The 19,664-nt window shown below is 44.2% G+C and overlaps 1 protein-coding gene across 2 annotated transcripts in view; it reads left to right on the top strand.

Annotated features, from left to right (window-relative positions):
• Nucleotides 1–19,664, top strand: part of TRPM1 (transient receptor potential cation channel subfamily M member 1) — a 337,343-nt gene that overhangs the window by 165,895 nt on the left and 151,784 nt on the right. For both annotated transcript variants that reach the window (XM_073586898.1, XM_073586897.1), the window contains exon 8: nt 2,069–2,192. In XM_073586898.1, the coding sequence (XP_073442999.1) occupies nt 2,069–2,192 (124 nt within the window). The remainder of the gene's footprint in view (nt 1–2,068; nt 2,193–19,664) is intronic.

The following is a 19,664-nucleotide window of genomic DNA, read 5'->3' as shown; positions in this document are numbered from 1 at the left end:
CGAGCTAAATCTGTCTTCCGCCTACCATCCCGAGACGAATGGCTTGGTCGAAAGGGCCAATCAGACTTTGGTCACCTATCTACGACATTTTGTCTCTGCCAGGCAGGATGACTGGGCATCCTTGCTGCCTTGAGCTGAATTTGCCCTAAACAATGCGGTGGCCGATTCCATGGGTCAGACGCCTTTTCTCCTAAATTATGGTCAACACCCACGCGTCCCTGTCCCAATGCCGGTGTCCTCCGCTGACTCCAGGGTGGCAGACTGGGCAGTGGAGGCCCGGGACATTTGGGATCACACTCAGGATGCTATCCGGGCATCTAAAGAAAGGATGAGGGCGTCCGCCGACACGCACCGGCGACCCACGCCAAGCTTCTCCCCTGGCGACATGGTGTGGCTCTCCACCCGGAACATTAAATTGCGAGTCGAGTCTCCCAAGTTCGCACCACGATACATTGGACCGTTTAAGGTCCTCGAGCGACTTAGCTCAGTGGTCTACCGCCTGGCTCTTCCTCCACATTTGGCCATATCGGACGTGTTTCATGTGTCCCTCCTCAAACCAGTTCACATGGTCCGGTTTTCTGAGCCATCCACCGGGTCATCAGACTTATCGTCTGACGAGTATGAGGTTAACGCCATCGTGGGGTGCAGGTTTGTCCGTGGCAAAATATTCTATTTGGTGGACTGGAAGGGTCATGGTCCTGAGGCTCGAACCTGTGAGCCGGTGGAGAATATTCATGCACCGCTTCTGGTCACGGCTTTTGAGCGCAGGGAGGCGACCCTAGGGGGGGTAATGTTAGGCGTCAGATTTCTGGCACTGCACAGCGGGAGTCCAGAGCCAGACATCCTGCGGTCTCCCATTCTTCCTCGACCGCTCCAGGTGTTGCTCAGCAAACACGGCAAGCCAGGCTTGCTGCTCAGACTCGCTCTGACAGCCTGGATGTTGCTGCCACCTCTGGTGCAGCAATAGCAGCGCAACCTGCTTTGCTGGGAACTGCTCCTGAGGCTAAGTCCTCATGCCGTGCTACTGGGCATGCCCGCAATTTGACCTCTCACTGGAGAGCAGGGGTCACATGCTCAGGTCCTACGTCAGATCTGATTGGTCCTTCCCAAGCTAATGGAAGGTCCCGGAAGCGCATCACTATAAACAGCCCGCATGGCGGCTCAGCGATGCGCTAGTGTAGCATATTATGCTGTGTGTGTATGGTGACGGATGTGTGGACTAGTGACTGACGCATTATGAAACCCCTTCCCTCGGATATTACGAATGGTGACAGAGAGTTGAATAGTCAGTCTCAGCATTTGGCAAGCTACACGCCACGTGATCCTCGCCTACACTAGCGTCCGTCGGCGCTCGTGTCTCAGCGCCGACGTCTGCGGCTTTACCTGCTGCTGCGCTGCACTAACCGCAGCTACTCTTGGTCGCTGTTGCGACGCCACACGCAGGCCTCTGTGATGTTAACAGAGCCGCGTCTCGGCACCACATTGCCTCTTGCGACTCTGTGCCAGAACAGAGCCGTCCTTAGCGTTCGGGTGACGTTCACCTGAGCGCAGTACCTCATTGATTAGGTGCATCTGCCATTGTTCAGCAGCGGTCTTGTCACCTACCGCACAGTGGACTCCGGGAGGCGAACGCACCTCCTGTTATTTTATATTTGGTGCGTTACGCCGTCCTAACACAAAGCACATGTTGCAGTTTTTGGGTCTCTAATGAGAAGGCATGAACTAGTCAGAAGGCCTGCACGGCAGTGGCTTCAAGTTAGTTCCATAAGGGCGCACATTATCAGACCCTATGAAATGTCCAATTTACCAGTAGCATAGTGGTAAAAATAAAACAAAGTTCAATCATATTACAATATTAATCCAAGTGGCAATGACCAATAAGGAAAGGGACCTTCAGTCACTTTCTTCCCAGTAAAATAATTGGACTGATTGACTAGAGTACAGTATTACAGACTATTACTATGGTTTTAGCAACATTATGGCCGATGAGTATTAAGGTTCACTGTCTAAGTAAGAATAAAATGTTTCTTGGTGTGGCTATTTTTGTATTTTGTGGTGTGTTTTTTAGGATAATCAGTGAATCTCTTCGTGATCAGCTTCTTGTTACCATTCAGAAAACCTTTAACTACAGTCGGAACCAGGCTCACCAGCTCTTCGTTGTCTTAATGGAATGTATGAGGAAAAAGGAACTGGTAAGAATGACTGCGCCAAGCAGTTTGGCTTCTTACAGACTGTAGGGTAGTGTTAAAATTACCTCTAAGAGGAGCAAATACAGATCGTACTACAACTTTAATAACACTTGCATTAAATATTCTACCTATAAGCAGTAATCATCATTTAATAAATAATTGACAATATAGTAAATACTCAAGCTTTGGTGATAGGTGGAGTTGGGGGAATTTGTATAAATGAAATAGATTTGTACTGGAATTTTACATAAATCTGTATTCTCCAGAGTATGGATTTTTTTGTAATTCAATCTTCGTGAATTCAGCAAAATGTTGGTTAGTTTGTCACTAATTTACTGAACTGTGGAGATGCTGGCCAAAGGTTAAAAACATAAAAATATTACTCACCTCGCCTGATGCCCCTGATGCTCACTCTCCCCATCCAGTCCTCAAAGCCTCTTCTAATTGGTATCATGCACTGAAACCCTGAACCGCTTCATGTCAGGCCTCGACCAGGCCTGGGATGTCCCTGGAGATGCACATCATATGGTCATAGCACACGTCTTGACTTTACAACCTTACAACCCACATGTGCAGGACTGTTCATGGCCCGAAGTCCTGGTGTATAGTGAAGGCACCCATGGTTTCAGCTTCCGACAGCAGTGTGAAGAAGTGCCAAGGACTGGACGGGAGATGACGTGCAGTGGGAGTGGCGGGATGTTGAGTAATAGTTGTGGGGGGTTTTAAACATCATACAGTTTTTTTTTATGTTCTGGGGTGTAAAGAACCTCCAGACTATAATAAGGGCCTTCAATTTGCGGAGAATGAATTCACTGCAAATTGAATTTTTCTGGTAAAACTGCATGATTTGCTATGCAACCCTCATTGCAAATTAGATGTGTCAGCAAAATGTGTACATTTTCTTCTGTTTGCAATATGCAAGTCAATCAAGAACAATGTAAATAGATCAACACAGCTAAAATATCAAGTGATTTCTCCAAATTCAACACAAAATGCTACTTTTACTGATTGCTGCAGTCTCAGAATTATTCAGCCCTCTGATGACTTGGTGGAGCACCTTGGGCTAGTATGACCTCCTGCAAATGTGATAATGTGATACATTGCCAGACACCAGCTTCTGACAGTTTTCCCAAGGAATCTTAGCCCATTCCTCATGGGTCATGGCTTCCAATTCACTAATATTCTTGGATTTGCATGATGAAAGTTCCTCCTTTAAGTCTCACCAGAGATTTTCTATGGGATTTACGTTAGACAACTGAGATGACCACTTGGTGGACTTTGAATTACTCTTGGGATCATTGTTATTTTGTAAACAACAATGACACACAAACTTGAACTTTCTCACAGAAGACATGATGTTTTCTACTAGCATTTCATGATACTTGATTGAATCCATCCTGCCGTCCACATGCCACAGGTTGCCAGTACCACAGTCAGCAAAGCAGACCAAAACCATAATCAAGCCACCATCATGCCTCACTGTAGGCAAGGTGTTCTTTTTATCAAATACTTAATTGCTCCTCCCCCAAACATATCGCTGATGCATAGGCCAGAAAAGATCTGTTCTATAGAGCAATGAATCAAAACTGGAACAACAAAGCTTCTGAGGCCTATTTAAATATTTTTTCAGTATATTGCAGCTGACTTTTCTTCTGCTTTGGGGTCAGTAGAGGTGTATATCTTGGCGCGTAGGCATGGGGACATTCAGAATTTAATATGTGCCTTGCTGTACAAACTGAATCCCCAGTGCCTTCTGCTACCAAATTTTGATGCAGGGCTTTTCCAGTAAAGGCCCCGTTACACGTATCAATGTCCCAGCAATCCCACCAACAATCCGACGTGGATGGGATCACTGGGACATCGTTAGCTGTTGCTGGTGAGCTGTCACATAGACAGCCCCTCCAGCGATCAGGACCAGCGAGCAAGCTGGTTTCCAATGTAAACAGCGGGTATCTAAGAGCCGCGCGGCTCTTAGTTACCTGCTGTTTATCTTGGAAACCAGTGTGCACGCTGGTTTCCAGGGTTAACAGCGAGTATCCAAGAGCCGCGCGGTTCTTAGATCACCGCTGTTTACCTTGGAAACCAGCGTTCAGCGTTGCTGATCGCTGGTCTCTCGCTGCCACGCGCAGTGATGCGCACTGGCCAGCGGGAGACCAACGATCAAAAAATGACCCAGGACGATGGAGCGCGGTCAGTGATACCCGCCAGGGGGGCCAGTCGCTGATCCATGTCACACACAGCGATATCGCTGGCGAGATCGCTGTGGCAACACAAAATCAGCGATCTCGCTGGCGAGATCGCTGTGTGTGACGGGGCCTTTACTCCATGGTTTTTAATCACTTGGTTTCTTGGGAGTCTGGTAGGAGCCAGTAATAGTTTTCTTTTTCTGCAACATCCAGGTAGTGTAGCCATTGTTCTTCCTTGAGCTTTGAACTTTTGAACTATACTTTCAGCTGTATCTACAAGAACATTCAATGATGTTAGTATCTTTATGTACCCTTTACTTTACGTGTGAAAATTTCTTATAACTTTTTAGACCACTTACTTGACTTATTCCTAAAATGCAAACCCCTTGCCAGTCCAGGTATTTATTGTGTTGTATCAATTACATCTGGTCTGTTTGAGACAAGATCTTATTTGCAGATGTGTGCTCTTATGGGAAGTTCCATTCACGAGATTGAATAATTCTCACTAAAAGTGTAATTTTTGTGATCAATTTGGAGAATTGCTATATTAGTTGTGTTGAGATACAGTATATAAATTGTTCTTGTTCTATTGGCTTATTGGAAATAGCAGAACTTGTGTAAATTAGGCTAGTAAACCTGACCAGCAATGGGGGTTGAATAAATATACATTCTCAAGTTTTTTGAGGAATTTTTTTTTTCTGTGGGCTCTGATTTCTTTTAAAGCACTATGATACATAGCTCTCATATGGAGCTGGAATAAATCCTTATGCAATATCATTGGTCACCTGATTATAGAAATATAAGGCCACATGCACATGGTGAGCATTTGGTCAGTTTTTTAACTCGGCATTTGTAAGTTAAAACCAGAAGTGGTGACATGTTTCTATTATACTTTTCCTCTGATTGTTCCACTCCTGATTTTGGCGTACAAATACTGATGTAAAATAGTGACCAAATACTGAACGTGTGAACGTGGCCTAAGGAGTATAAAACTGGAATGTTTTATCGTGAGTTACTTTTATTTTAATGTTATATATTTTCTGTGGGTATGGATGAGATATCATACCTCGTGTCTTCCATCAATAAAGATATTCATGTTCTGTCTGTCTTGTGTGTGACCAGTCACTGTGTCATTATTCATGCAGCATACAATGAGAACATTCCTCTTCTTTGCACACCATTAATATCTAGCTGGTCATGGGGCCGTGTCTAATTTGGAAACAAGTGTGGATTTACCAAGGCAGTCACACAGAAGGGATCATACAAAGAGCCAGCTGTATGTCCTCTTTATAATAATAAGGCTGCTAATTCTTATGATTTTTGACCAGTTTATTACACTCATATGATTGTCAGCTGACTGTATAAAACAGTACATAAGGGTGGATTGTGACTTACATTATATTACAACTATACAGCTAAAGCTCTAAAATCATAGGTATTTAGAACCATTGACGATGTAATTACATAATTTATTATTTATTGTCAATGTTACTATATTATTTAGGTTATTTCTTTATCGAAGTACATAGCATATGTAGAATATTGTTTATGACTAGTCTCACAGTAACATATGAGGATATTTAAAGGTCCCATGAAACATTAGAAGGTGGAAAACAACACTTTTTCATTTGAAATCAGATAAAAAACCACATTCTGGCATCTAGATATTGCTGCTGCATGCTTGTTATGGCGCTCCCTGTGGATTTTTTTCCAGTGATGGTGGAAGAAGCCTCTTCTGGGTCACCTGGAAACTCATTGTCTGGCTTACACAATAGCAGGAATCATTCTGCTGCCCATGTACAATGTGACCTCCAGCACTGGACATTTTAGGTGGATGTTCTAAAAGGAAATCTGGAAAACATCAGTTGTCACAATAAGTCTGTAAGAGGAACATCTCTGCACAGGAACAATATTTTAAATTATTTCAAATGAATAATTGTTAAGTTATTGAAAGCTGACATTGAAATGTAAGATTTACTTGTTAGACAAACTGCTTTACGTATTAAAATATGATGACAGCTCAGGTTTTTGCACTACTATACTCTTTGATATTATCAGTAAAGGCAAAAATACACTAGATAAAGCAGATGGCCTACAATCAAATATACAAACACCTTCATTTTCCGTGCAATAGTGGAGTAAAACTAACTACACTTACAAAAAATGAACAGCAGGCCACAAAGAGTGGAAAATTCTGACAGTGGCATACAGCCTTAAACCCAAGAGACGACGTTATTAAGCTAATGAGAAAATGGAAACGGTCTTAGGAGCGCAGGAAAGAGACTCAGACAAGAGATGGGGTTAAACCACAACGCGTTTCGACGGAGAATCCGTCTTCATCAGGTGGAAATTTCCACCTGATGAAGACGGATTCTCCGTCGAAACGCGTTGTGGTTTAACCCCATCTCTTGTCTGAGTCTCTTTCCTGCGCTCCTAAGACCGTTTCCATTTTCTCATTGCTCCTATCCTGCATTGGAGGTTTTTGGCTGGAGCTGCGGTGGAGACCTGACATTTTTGTCTGCCCCTGGGTTGCTTCCTAAGCGCTCCTCTATGACTGCTTATCACTGACTGTTATTAAGCTAACGGCATGGCTAATTCTCACCAGACACCAAGATCTGAACATTATAAAATTGTAATTTTTAATAAATTTGTAATTTTCCAAGAGCCAAAAGGTGAAATTTTGGTGAGTTTTTCACGCTGCAGAATTTCTGTACAGTTTCTGTCCCTATTATGTAAGTTATTTTACTTGTGTTTTTTCATTACGATTTTTTAATATGCTAACATGCGTTTTTATAGTGTTTTTTGTCTCTTGTTGGTTTTTCACACTTTAATAAAATAATAATAATAATAATAAATTTTATTTTTATAGCACGGACATATTCCACAGCACTTTACATTTCAGAGGGGACTTGTACAGACAATAGACATTACAGCATAACAATAATCACATAGATTATAACAAATACCATGAGGAATGAGGGCCCCTGTCACCGAGAGAACATAGCCTTTTGGCTCTTGGAAAATTACAACAAAAGCGATTTTTTTTTTAATGCATTTCAGAATATTTTTCACTGTTTTAAAAAAAATGCAAGTATGGTACCTCTGTAATCGTATCGACCTTGAGATCATTTATACTGAACAATAAGCGCTGTAAAGACAAAATCTAAAATACATGGAACTTTTTCCCCATTTTCCAGTACATTGCATGGTAACATGATTGGTGCCGTTCAAATGTACAATTCGACCAGCAAAAACAAGACCTCATATGGTTGTGACAGATGAAAAATTAAAAAAGTTATTGCTCTGGAAAGAAGGGGAGTAAAAAAAACAAAAGTGCAGTCCCTAAGGGCTTTTAGGAGTTTTCTCATCATCACAGATGGGTAAAATTGCCAATTACTTGTAAAATCAACCACACTTGCAATTTGCTTCTTATTAATATTCATCTTCATTCACAAAAACAGAGGGATCTTTAACTCAGTTGTTTTCTACTCTTTGTCTAGATTGCCAGCCACCTCTGATGTATAACAGAGGTGGCTGGTTTCTTGGGCAAAAAGCACAAGCTTGATAGCTCTTTGCAATCACTGCTCTGAAGCTGGTTGGATTGCTGGATCTGGTCTGCTTCAATGCCCCTGAGCACCTCCCAAGCTGCAGAAGCAAAGCCGCTTCTGCGTGCCGCATCAGAGAGAGCACAATTGAGGCAATAGTCATGTCTCTGTGACTGTGAATGAACAGGAGCGCACTAAGCCTGGTAAAATGAGAACATAATAAGAACCCTTTAACATGTCAGGGAGAACATTGGAGAAATCATGCAGATCCCACTGCTGCCACCAATTTGCCAGAGGACGCAATTTTGCTGCCTTCAATCATCAGGACAAATACACAATTGACTGCCGAGTGATAGACGAGGTCGCGGCTGTTCCCAGTGTCTAGTAGGCTGGTTATTGGGGAACTCACAGTGTGCGTATGGTTTATACACCTGCTATTCCAATGCATGGAATATGTATATATGTATCCCAATGCGATCAATGCCAACCAATTGTTTATACAGGCCGATTGGACACCCATTACAGGTAGTATATGGCTTCAAGGGTGCGGTTTATAGAGCAAGAGGAACGGAGCTAATACATTTGATTTATTTAATCCAGAAAAGTAGGCAGTGTTTATAAAAAAATATACAAAAATGTTACAAAATGGGAACAAAACAATACAATATATGCAATCACATATAGTAAACGGGATAACTAAAGAAAAGGTACCAAACCTGTGTCCCAGAAGTGGCTCAGAGCTTAGCCGAGGGAAGTACTCCTTTAGGTAACAGACAGAACCACAGCCAGCTGTACCTTCCCAGACTGACAAATGACCAAAACGCAAACTCTGCTTTTTATTAGATCTAGGTTATGCACACATACCTATTCTTGATGAGCTCATATGGAAGGCTGGTTGTGGGACGTGCTAGGTGTTTTGGAAGGTTATGACATCCCCAACTTTCAGGATATCTTCATCCCGTCCAAGTCAGGACATATTGTGGTCATGTTTCCTGTCATGATTTAATAATAATAATAAATTTTATTTCTATAGCGCCGACATATTCCGCAGCACTTTACATTTCAGAATTATATCTTTGGCATGTATAGCTTTATCCATATGTACGATATTAAGTTGGAGGTCTTCAGCCGACCTTACGGTGATGTGAGTGAATGCGTTACGTTCGTCCCTTTGCCATGACGCCAAAAATATTTCTCCCATAAATTGCATTGATGCAAACCCCAATATTCATCACTGACCATTGGCTCCAGAGTGTCTGAGATAACTACTTTGAACAGAGGAAACATTCTTTTTCTGCCTCTGAGTGCACGAATCCTAGGCTTGTTGGCTGGTTCCCATCAAATCCTCTGTCATAATTACCTGTTCACAGCAGGAGGTCCTACTTATAATAATAATTTATATAGCACCAACATATTCCGCAGCACTTTACAATTAAGCAGTGACATATATAAACAATAAATTCAGTACAAGGTAAGACATTTTTAAAAGTTACATTAGGAGTGAGAGCCCTGCTCACAAGCTTACAATCTACAAGTAAAAGGGGAGGTCACAATAGGTGAAAAGTGCTTGCTATTTCAGATCCAGCAATTGTAATTAATAGGGATTTCCATAGAAGCTGCATTATCCAGTCATCAGCCAGTGTGTTTAAGTGCAATCAGGTGCAGTGATCGTGTGCATGGAGGGTGTGGAGACAGATGAATAGGAGGGAGCAGATTCTGAATAATATATAGAAGGAGGGAACTGGGGAGGGTTAGGTTGGTGAGATGAGGTTATAGGCTTGTTTAAAGAATATGTTTTTAAAGCACACTTAAAAACATGGGGGCTAGGTATCAGTCGGATCGTCTGGGGCAGTATATTCCAGAGAACTGGTGGAGCACATGAAAAGTCCTGGAGACAGAGGTACAAGGTTCGATGGAGGTTGAAGTGTCAGCTCTTTTTCACTTTCTCAGTTATAATTAATCCCATATGTTCAATGTGAGAGTGATATGTCCACTCTCCGGAGATGTCCTTATGGATTTTACAATGTTTCTGTACGACATAACAAATCACCAGTTACAAACCATATACAGTGGGTGAAATAAATATTAAAGAAGTCACCAATTTTCTAAGTAAATATATTTCTAAAGGTGCTATTGACATGAAATTCTCACCAGATGTCTGTAACAACTCATTCAATCCCCAGAGGCAAAGAACTCAAACCATAGATGTCCACAAATTAAGTTATGTGTAGTAATGAGAAATGACACAGGGAAAAGTATTGAACACACTTACTGATGACAGCGTCAATATACCTCCTGTATGAAGAAACAAGTCACATGCTTTACTCAGGCGTTATTTTAGCCCACTCTTCCACACAAACACTCTTCAAATCCTGGAGGTTCCGTGGACTTCTTCTATGAACTTTGAGCTTTAGTTCCTTCATAAATTTTCTGTTGGATTTAGGTCAGGTTATTGGCTAGGCTAGCAATATAGGCCTAGCAATAGGCCAGCAATATACCAGCAATAAAATTGCCCACACAGAGACATACAGACTGCAATGCCCATCAATGCCGTCTGATCAGTGCCCATCAATGCAGCCTTGCCAGTCCATATCATTTCAGCCTCACCAGTGCCAATATTGGTGGAACTCCGCTTTAACCTCAGGCTCAGACTGGTGTGGTGCGAGAGTCCCAAATAGGCAGGTAAATGTCCCCAATAGGCAGCATAGGTCCCCGATAGGCAGGTAAATGTCCCCAATAAGCAGCATAGTACTCCAATAGGCAGCATTGGTCCCTAATAGGCAGGTAAATGTCCCAATAGGCAGCATAAGTCCCCAATAGGCAGCATAGGTCCCCAATAGGCAGCATAGGTCCCTAATAGGCAGCATAGGTCCTCAATAGGCAGCAAAGGTCCCCAATAGGCAGCATTGGTCCCTAATAAGCAGGTTAATGTCTTAATAGGCAGCATTGGTCGCCAATTGGCAGGTAAATGTCCCAATAGGCAGCATAGGTACCTAATAGGCAAAATAGGTCACCAATAAGCAGCATAGGTCCTCAATAGGCAGCATAGGTCCCAAATAGACAGCATAGGTCCCCATTAGGAAGCATTGGTCCCCAATAAGCAGGTAAATGTCCTAAGAGGCAGCATTGGTCCCCAATAGGCAGGTAAATGTCCCAATAAGCAGCACAGTTCCCAAATAGGCAAAATAGGTCCCCAATAGGCAGCATAGGTCCTCAATAGGCAGCATAGGTCCCCAATAGGCAGCATTGGTCCCCAATAAGCAGGTAAATGTCCCAATAGGCAGCATAGGTCCCCAATAGCCAGCATAGGTCCCCAATAGGCGGCGTTGGTCCCCAATAAGCAGGTAAATGTCCTAATAAGCAGCATTGGTCCCCAATAGACAGCATAGGTCCTCAGTAGGCAGCATAGAACCCTAATAGACAGCATAGGTCCCCAATAGGCAGCATAGGTCCCCAATAGGCAGGTAAATGTCCCCAATAGGCAGCATAGGTCCCCAATTGGCAGGTAAATGTCCCCAATAGGTTGCACAGGTCCCCAATAGGTAGCACAGGTCCCCAATAGGCAGCATAGTCCCCAATAGGCAGCATAGTCCTCAAAGGCAGCACAGGTCCCCAATAGGAAGCATAGGTCCCCAATAGGCAGCATAGTCCCCAATAGGCAGCACAGGTCCCCAATAGGCAGCACAGGTCTCCTATAAGCAGCACAGGTCCACAATCAGCAGGTAAGTTTCCCCAATAGGTAGCACAGGTCCCCAATAGGCATCAGAGGTCTCCAATAGGCACCGCAGGTCCACAATAGGCAGCACAGATTCCCTATAGGCAGGTAAATGTCCCCAATAGGCAGGTAACTATCCCTAATAGGCAGGTAAATGTCCCCAATAAGACCCGGCGGTAAAAAAAAAAACAGTACTCACCTATGTCCCCCATTGCTCTGAAGAGACGTCTGCTCGACTCCGTCTTCTTCCGACACAGGCACAGGCGGCATGACGTCATCAGGCCATGCAGGCGGCCTCGTTGTTCCGCCCGCAATTACAGGACCCGCCGGCATTGAACTGCTGTGAGCTAGGTCATTCTAGCAGTTTATTTTCTTTCTCTGAAACCAATTGAAAATTTCCTTGGTTGTGTGCTTGGGATCATTGTCTTGCTGAAATGTCCACACACATTTCATCTTCATCACCCTCATAGATGGCAGCAGATTGTTTTCAAGACTGTCTTGGTACATTTCTCCTTTCATCCTTCTTTCAATTATATGAAGTTTGTCAGTGTTGTATGCTGAAAAACAGCCCCACACCATTATGTTCCCACCTCCAAACTATGTTGGTATGATATTTTTGAGGTGATATACAGTGTCTTTTGTCCTCCAAACATGGTGTGTATTATGGAATCCAAAGAGTTCAATTTTGGTCTCATCTGTCCAGGCTATATTCTCCCAGTATGTCACCAGTTTGTCTAAATGTTGTTCAGCAGACATTAAACGCGCTTGAATAGGCTTTTTGTTCAGCAATGGAGTTTTGCGTGGTGAGCATGCATACAGGCAATGGAGGTTGAGTGCATTACTCATTGTTTTCTTTGAAACAATTATACTTGCTGATTCAAGGTCTTTCTGTAGCTTTCCATGGGTGGTCCTTGGATCTTGGACAACTCTTCTGAAAATTCTTTTCACTTCTCTGTCAGAAATCCTGTGGGCAGCTTCTGGTGGTGTCCAGTTTATGATGAAATGATGTTTCGAGATGAGCAAACTTGCTCAGAAAATGTTCGCCAATCTCAAATTGGGCACGAACGTTGCACATTCGGAACTCGTTTTAGGATTCCTGAGCATTTTTCCTAGAGGTTGGCAGAAATTCAACCAAAGCTCTGTAAATGATCAAGCTTCTACTAAGGGCTCTTTCAGACGTCATTGCTTCTGGTAGCAGCACGGGCTGCAAAACATCCCACACACAGGCACACTGATCACACACTAATGACATCCGTATGTCATTAATGTAACACATACCAGCGTGTGGGAATCAGCATTACTGTTTGCGCTGTTCCCTAGTGCTGGCTGCTGAAGACAGTTTGCATCACTGTCCCCTGCGATCAGCGCTAGCAGGGGGCAATGTTGAAAGTTGTATTCACAACTAAAAATGAGCGAACTTGTTTGGAAAATGTTCACCAATCTGAAATTCAGCATGAAATATTGCACATTCAAATTCGTGTTCGTATTCCCGAACATTTTTCTTAAAAATCACAAGCTTTTTTCTTAAATAGAATTGCCTTTCCTGGGGCGGCTGCGGGCTATTATTTTAGCCTGGAGGGGCCAATATGCATGGCCCCTTACCAGCGTGAGAATAACAGCCCCCAGCTACAAGCTTTAGCTTGGCTGGTTGTAAAAAATGGGGGGGACCCAAGTGTTTTTTTTAATTATTTATTTCAGAAATTTAAAAAAAAATGCGTGGGACCTCTCTATTCTAGATAACCAACCTTGCTAAAGTTGACAGATGTGGATTGAAGCCCACAGCTGTCAGTTTTGCCTGGCTGGTTATTACAAATACAGGGGAACCTACATCAATTTTTTTTAATTTATTTATAATGCAGGTGGCGGTTGATGAATATTCCTCTGAGCTGTCACTGTTCACAGTTGAATATAACTCTCAACATTCTCCCCTTCCAGTGCTGATTGCAGTGCAAGCAGGGAACAGTGATGTGAGCTGTCTCAGAACCTGGCGACGGGGAACAGCGCGAACAGTACTGCTGATTCCCAGATGCCAGTACGTGTGATACTGATGCGGCACACGATTGCCACACATGTGCCACAAGTATTAAACACACAGACACTGATATATCCAATACTGTTTTTTCCAGTGCCAAAAATATCAGGCCATGTGAAAAAGCCTTTGGCTAGGATAGTGGTTCTGTATGATGAGCAGAGGGGATCTGTTTGATGAGGGGAGAGGATGGGGAGAGGTCAGAGTAGCAATGGAATGTATTTTTCTTTAATTAGCTTAATGTGTGGAGATTCCAGCAGCCAATCAGAGCAGAGAAACCATCCACAACATCCACACACAAGGGCTTCTGTCATTGGCTGCCGAATTCACATGTCCCTCTCCATATAAAAAGTGGACATATTGTTTTTTAGCGCCATTTTGTTAGTGTAATATGGCGGAGAGGCTGCTCCTGCTGCTGCTACAAGTAGTCAAATATTTCAGATAGGATGCTGTGTGAAATCAACCTTCCAGCATCTAAATCGTTTGTGCTAATAGTGTGGTCCAGACACCAGGTCACAATTCAGAATCTAAATCTTTTGTTCTAATTCTGTGGGCCAGACACCAGGCCACAATTCAGAATCAAAATAGTTTCTGCTAATGCTATTGGCCAGACACCAGGCCACACTTCAGAATCTAAATCGTTGGTGCTAATAGTGTGGGCTAGACATCAGGCCACATTTCAGAATCTGAATCCTCTTTGATAATAGTGTAGTGCAGACACACTATCTCAGCAAATAAATACCAATAGTTAATTTAGTGACAGGTGACAGACAGGTCTAGGTGTAGGGTTGTGAAACAGGTGTTTCAAAGAGGAGAAGGGTACATGCAACATGACAGGGAAAAATTGAGGTCATAGTGGAAGGGGGAATAGGCTTGGTGTTCAAGGTTTAGGGTACCGTTACACCTAGCGATGCACCAGCGATCCCGACCAGCGATATGACGCGGTCAGGATCGCTGGTGCATTGCTAGGTGGTCGCTAGTGAGCTGCCACACAGGCAGATCTCACCAGCGACATCGCTGGGGACGGGGATCGCTACTTACCTGTCAGACGGGGCGATCCTGCGTCCTCCCGCCCGCGTCCACAGGAAGCGCCGCAGGAAGCTGCCGACGAGGAATGGTCCAGGAGCTTCTCGCGCGATCAGCGATAACCAGCGGGGGAGCCGGTCGGAGGTAAGTATAACATGCAGTGATATCGCTAGCAATATCGCTGCAACGTCACAAAATCGGTGACTTTACAGCGATATTGCTAGCGATATCGCAGTTTGTAACGGGGGCTTTACATGGGAGGTGGTAATGTTACTGAAAGCTCTACTAAACAAACACTGCATTGTCCTATCCAAAAACAGCTGACATCTGTTACTAGATAGGCTACTCCACTCCCTTTCATTGGCAGCTGCACAGTGGTATGCCTTGTAGATGAGGGTCAGAAAACACATGTGCTCCAGTGTATAGTAAGTGCTAGATCAAGTAGGCTCTCCTCCTCTTCCTCCACCTTAACATCACACACAGTACAATCCTTAAAGGTGGCACCCCAATTACCCTTGTTTCCCCCTGTGTCACAACTCTCCAACCACCCAACTGACTGTGGGGAACCACATATGGGCCATTCTGCAGAGCTGGTCACACATTTTATTCCATGGGCATCAGAGGTTGGCTCCAAAGATTCACAGAATCAAGAGGAAGAAACCATCTGCACCGACGCCCAAAATTTTTTGCAGTTGGATCTGGGGCCGGATGAAGTAGAAACCAAACCCTCTTCACCAGGAGTTAACCCCCGGAGGTGGAAATGATCCTGATGAGACTCATATCTGAGGGGCACGTGGATGAGAGAACATAGAGGATGACGATAAGGTTGTATATCCCACTTGGTATGAACCCAGAGGCATGCAGCTGAGTAGCTCAGCAGAGGAGGTGGAAGAGGCAGAAAATGAGGAAGTTATGCTACGGCTTGCCGGACAAACACGGAGTGATGCAACCATGACAAGCAATGTATCCTCAGCCACAACTCTGACTGTGGCCAGCAGAGGTCACGGGTCTGCAGTTCACAGGAGCATCAAGGGTTGCCTAGCCTGGGCCTTTTTTGAGAGTGTAAAGGATTACTCAACTCACGTTATCTGCCAACTTTGCAAAAAAAGACTTAGTAGAGGCAAAAATTGCAATAATTTGAATACTACATGCATGAACCAGCACATACACAATCAACATGGATTAGTCAGGGAATATAAGTGCACTTAAATGCGGACTAGGAGGCCTCACCAACCACCGGCAGTCAAACACATCTGTTGCTTCTTCCTCCTCCGTCATCATGACAAGTATTCGCACACAAGTCTCTGGCCACGGAACCTTCACTTGTTTACCCCCTGCTATCATGGTGAGTGAGAGCTCTTCAGCTTTAATGAAAGTGGAGATGCCTGCTTTTTTTATTTTTCCAAGCACACCACATCTTTCTCAATCCACTATAATATCTCCACCTGCACCTAAATCACAATCCAGCTGTTTATCATGTTCACTCTACTCCACCCTCGCTCAGCACAGCAGCCAGCTCTCGGTCCCGCATTTGTGGTCAAGTAAAAGAATGTTTCCTCCTACAAATGCCAAAGCTAAGAGCTTGAAATCCACCATCTCCAATCCATGGGCCATGGAAATGCTGCCTTTGTGCCTGGTGGATGCAGATGGTTATTGAAAGCTGATGGCCATTGCAATCCCCCAGTACCAGTTGCCAAGTTGCTATTACTTCTCTAAGAAAGCTGTGCCTGCGCTACACCAGCATGTTGCAAACAACATCACCCGTTCCTTGAAAAAAATCTAAGTCTGCCAGTGTGCATTTCACCACTGACACCTGGACAAGCAAACATGGCCAGGTGCATTACATCTCCCTGACTGGGCACTGGGTGACTTTGGTGGCTGTGGAATCCCCAAGGCTTGTGGGACAAACCTCTGTATCTAACACTTCCTCCACTGCTTCGGCCTCCTCCACCTCCTGTAGGGCCTCCATCTGTGCCCTCAGCTCCTCCCTTAATGAGACATGTATTCCAACAGTGCAGAGAGAATCCCACCCACCTTTGTACTGGGCAACTATGGCTCACTATAATCAGGCAGCGTTTAAATTAATATGCCTTAGAGATCAAAGTCACACAGCTCAAGAGTAGTACACAGCTATCCAGGCCAAGTTTGAGCAATTGCTGTCTCCACTGAACCTTGAGCCAGGGAAGGCCGTGTATGATAACAGTGCAAACCTGGTTGTGGCCCTACGCCAGGGCAACGTCACACATCTGGCTTGCACGGCTCACATCCTCAACCTGGTGGTACATCAATTTCTCCCTAACTATCCCAGCCTGGATGTGCTGCTGTAGAAAGCACCGTGTCTGTGTGCTCACTACCGCCATTTGCATCCTGCAGGTCATCAACTTGCATCGTTATAGAAGTCTTTCGGCCTACCGGTGAACCATGTGATATGCAATGTGCCGACACAGTGGAATTCCACTCTGCACATGCTGCAGCGACAGTGGCAGCTGCGACAAACCCTGGTGCAGTATGTCCTTTTGCATAGCCTGGGCCAATGCAGTATGGACCAGGTGAAAATGATGCTTGTGAAGTGGGCGCAGATGAAGGACCTCTGCACCCCTCTGCAAAGTTTCGAAATGACTACTAAGGTGGTTAGTGCTGAGGATGCCATAATCAGCATCACTATTCCGGTCATCTATGTGCTGGAGCACACTTTTAATAGTCAGCTGGAGGAGGTGGTGGTCCCACAAGATTATGTGGACGCAGATAAGCATGCGGAAGGGATAACAATATCTCTAAATTCTGGACTGTCTTCACACAGGTGGGTGCCATTGGAGGGTGCATTACAGCGATCGAGTCCTCAATGCAAAACATGAGCAGCAGCAGTGTAAGTGGCAGAATCAATTTTTGTGAGTCGTTTCAAACATTTTTCAGACCAGCCCGTGCACCAGCAGAACAGAGTACAAGTCTGACGACTGGAGAGGATGGTGCAGGAGTATCTGTCATGCCCGGCAGTCAGCGTTCTCTCAGAATGTGTCTTCAGTGCTACTGGTGGTGTTTTGATGGATAAGCGCATCCGGCTGTCCCCTGAAAGTGTAGACCGCCTAACTTTTATCAAGATTAACAAGTCATGCATCTCCAATTACTTTTACACCCCAGTCGCAGACTGGGCAGACTAGGCAATGTAGTTTTTAGTGTGCTGCATTGATCTTGCGTTATTTCAGTCTGTGACACCTTTATTGTAGCTTCAGTGCCTGCTGTTTTGAAATGTGGAGAATCCAAGTTGGGTCTCCATCTGGTGAGTTACCTGTAATGGAAAGGGTGTCAGAGCCCCATTATACTATTTCTACACTGTGGAAACTGATGTCACTTTAGTGGTGCAAGGGCAATAATTTTTTGAAATGTGGAAACTCCAAGCTGGGTCTCCATCTGATGGGTTGCCTGTAGTGGAAGGGGTGTCAGAGCTCCATTATTCTACTTCTACTTTGAGGAAATTTATGCCACTTTAGTGGTGTGTGGCAATAATTTTTTGAAATGCTTGAACTCAATTTGGATCTCCTTCATGTGTGTTGCCTGTAGCAGTAGGGCTCTCAGCAGGCCTGCACAAACTTTCTCTCAACTACCTGTGCTACTATTCTTAAATGTTTATAGCAATAGTACTCTACAAAGCTATTTGTGTCACCTGAGTGTGGCTGAGCAGAAAAGCAGTTTTAACTGTTGCATGAGGTATAAAGGTTCCCAGCACAGCAGGCTTACACCAGTTCCTCACCCACCTTGTCTTACTTTAAACTTAAATTCAAAGCTGTAAATGCTGACTCAGACCCTGATACCTCATGCATGGCCCATGGCTGACTGCTGCTGTGAGAATATCAAATTTCTACTGTGGGACAATTGATGTCACTTTTCCTGGTGTCTGCCCCAAATTTTGAACTGTTTTGGCAGCTTTTTGGTTCGAACCAAACCTTGAAAGGTTCACTCATCTCTGTTCCTTAGCCAGCTATAAATTTTTTTTAAATGACATGAGGTCTGTTCTATTTTTGATAAATAACTTGGCAAAACTGACAGCTGCAGGCTGCAAACATTAGCTGTCAGTCTTATCATGGCTGATTATCAAGAATAGAGGGGTCCCATACCATTTTTTAAAATTATTTTTAATAAATAATTTAAATAAATGATGAGGGGGTCCCCCATTCCTTTTTGACAACCAGTCAAGCTAAAACAAACAGCTGAGGGCTGGTATTCTCAGGCTGGTAAAAGTGTTAAGGATATGTACTTGATTTGAAGATATCTAAAATAGACACTTGCAGACAATATGGACACTTTGCTGAATATATACATATATATATATATATATATTCCATTCTTCCATTGATAAACTTTATTGCTGACCATATCGATTGACTTTAAAGATTATGTGCAAGACAGATGTTAGCTTGACCTAATTGATTAACCATTAGAGTAATATAGATAATGACATGTGGGCGACAGACTATAGCAATGACTAGCAATAATTATGAGATAAGGCAATGAGGTAATGTGTGGCAAAGCCCCTTAGTTTTTCCCTATAAATTGTTGTACATTTCAACCAATAAAGCAGAATTAATTTGAGACATGACTCACTATTAGTGTTGAGCGATACCGTCCGATACTTAAAAGTATCGTATCGGATGGTATCGGCCGATCTAAAAAAAATATCGGGTATCGCCGATTCCGATACCGGAAGTCCCATTCAAGTCTATGGGACTTCCGGTATCGGAATAAGAAAAACCCTATTTTTGCCTTGTACAGCCTCTCTGGGGTCTGTACGGGCCTTTCGGGGGGCTGTGCCGGCCTGCCGTTGGGTCTGTGCAGGCTCCGGTGGTCTGTGCCGGCCTGCCGGGGGCCTGTGCCGGCCTGCCGGTGGTCTGTGCAGGCTCCGGTGGTCTGTGCCGGCCTGCCGGGGGGCTGTGCCGGCCTGCCGGTGGTCTGTGCAGGCTCCGGTGGTCTGTGCCGGCC

The sequence above is a fragment of the Dendrobates tinctorius genome, unplaced genomic scaffold (genome assembly GCF_039654945.1).
Source record: "Dendrobates tinctorius isolate UK_male_01 unplaced genomic scaffold, ASM3965494v1 ptg000097l, whole genome shotgun sequence".
Classification (NCBI taxonomy): Eukaryota; Metazoa; Chordata; class Amphibia; order Anura; family Dendrobatidae; genus Dendrobates; species Dendrobates tinctorius.
This window is presented reverse-complemented; position numbering and strand designations above follow the sequence as displayed.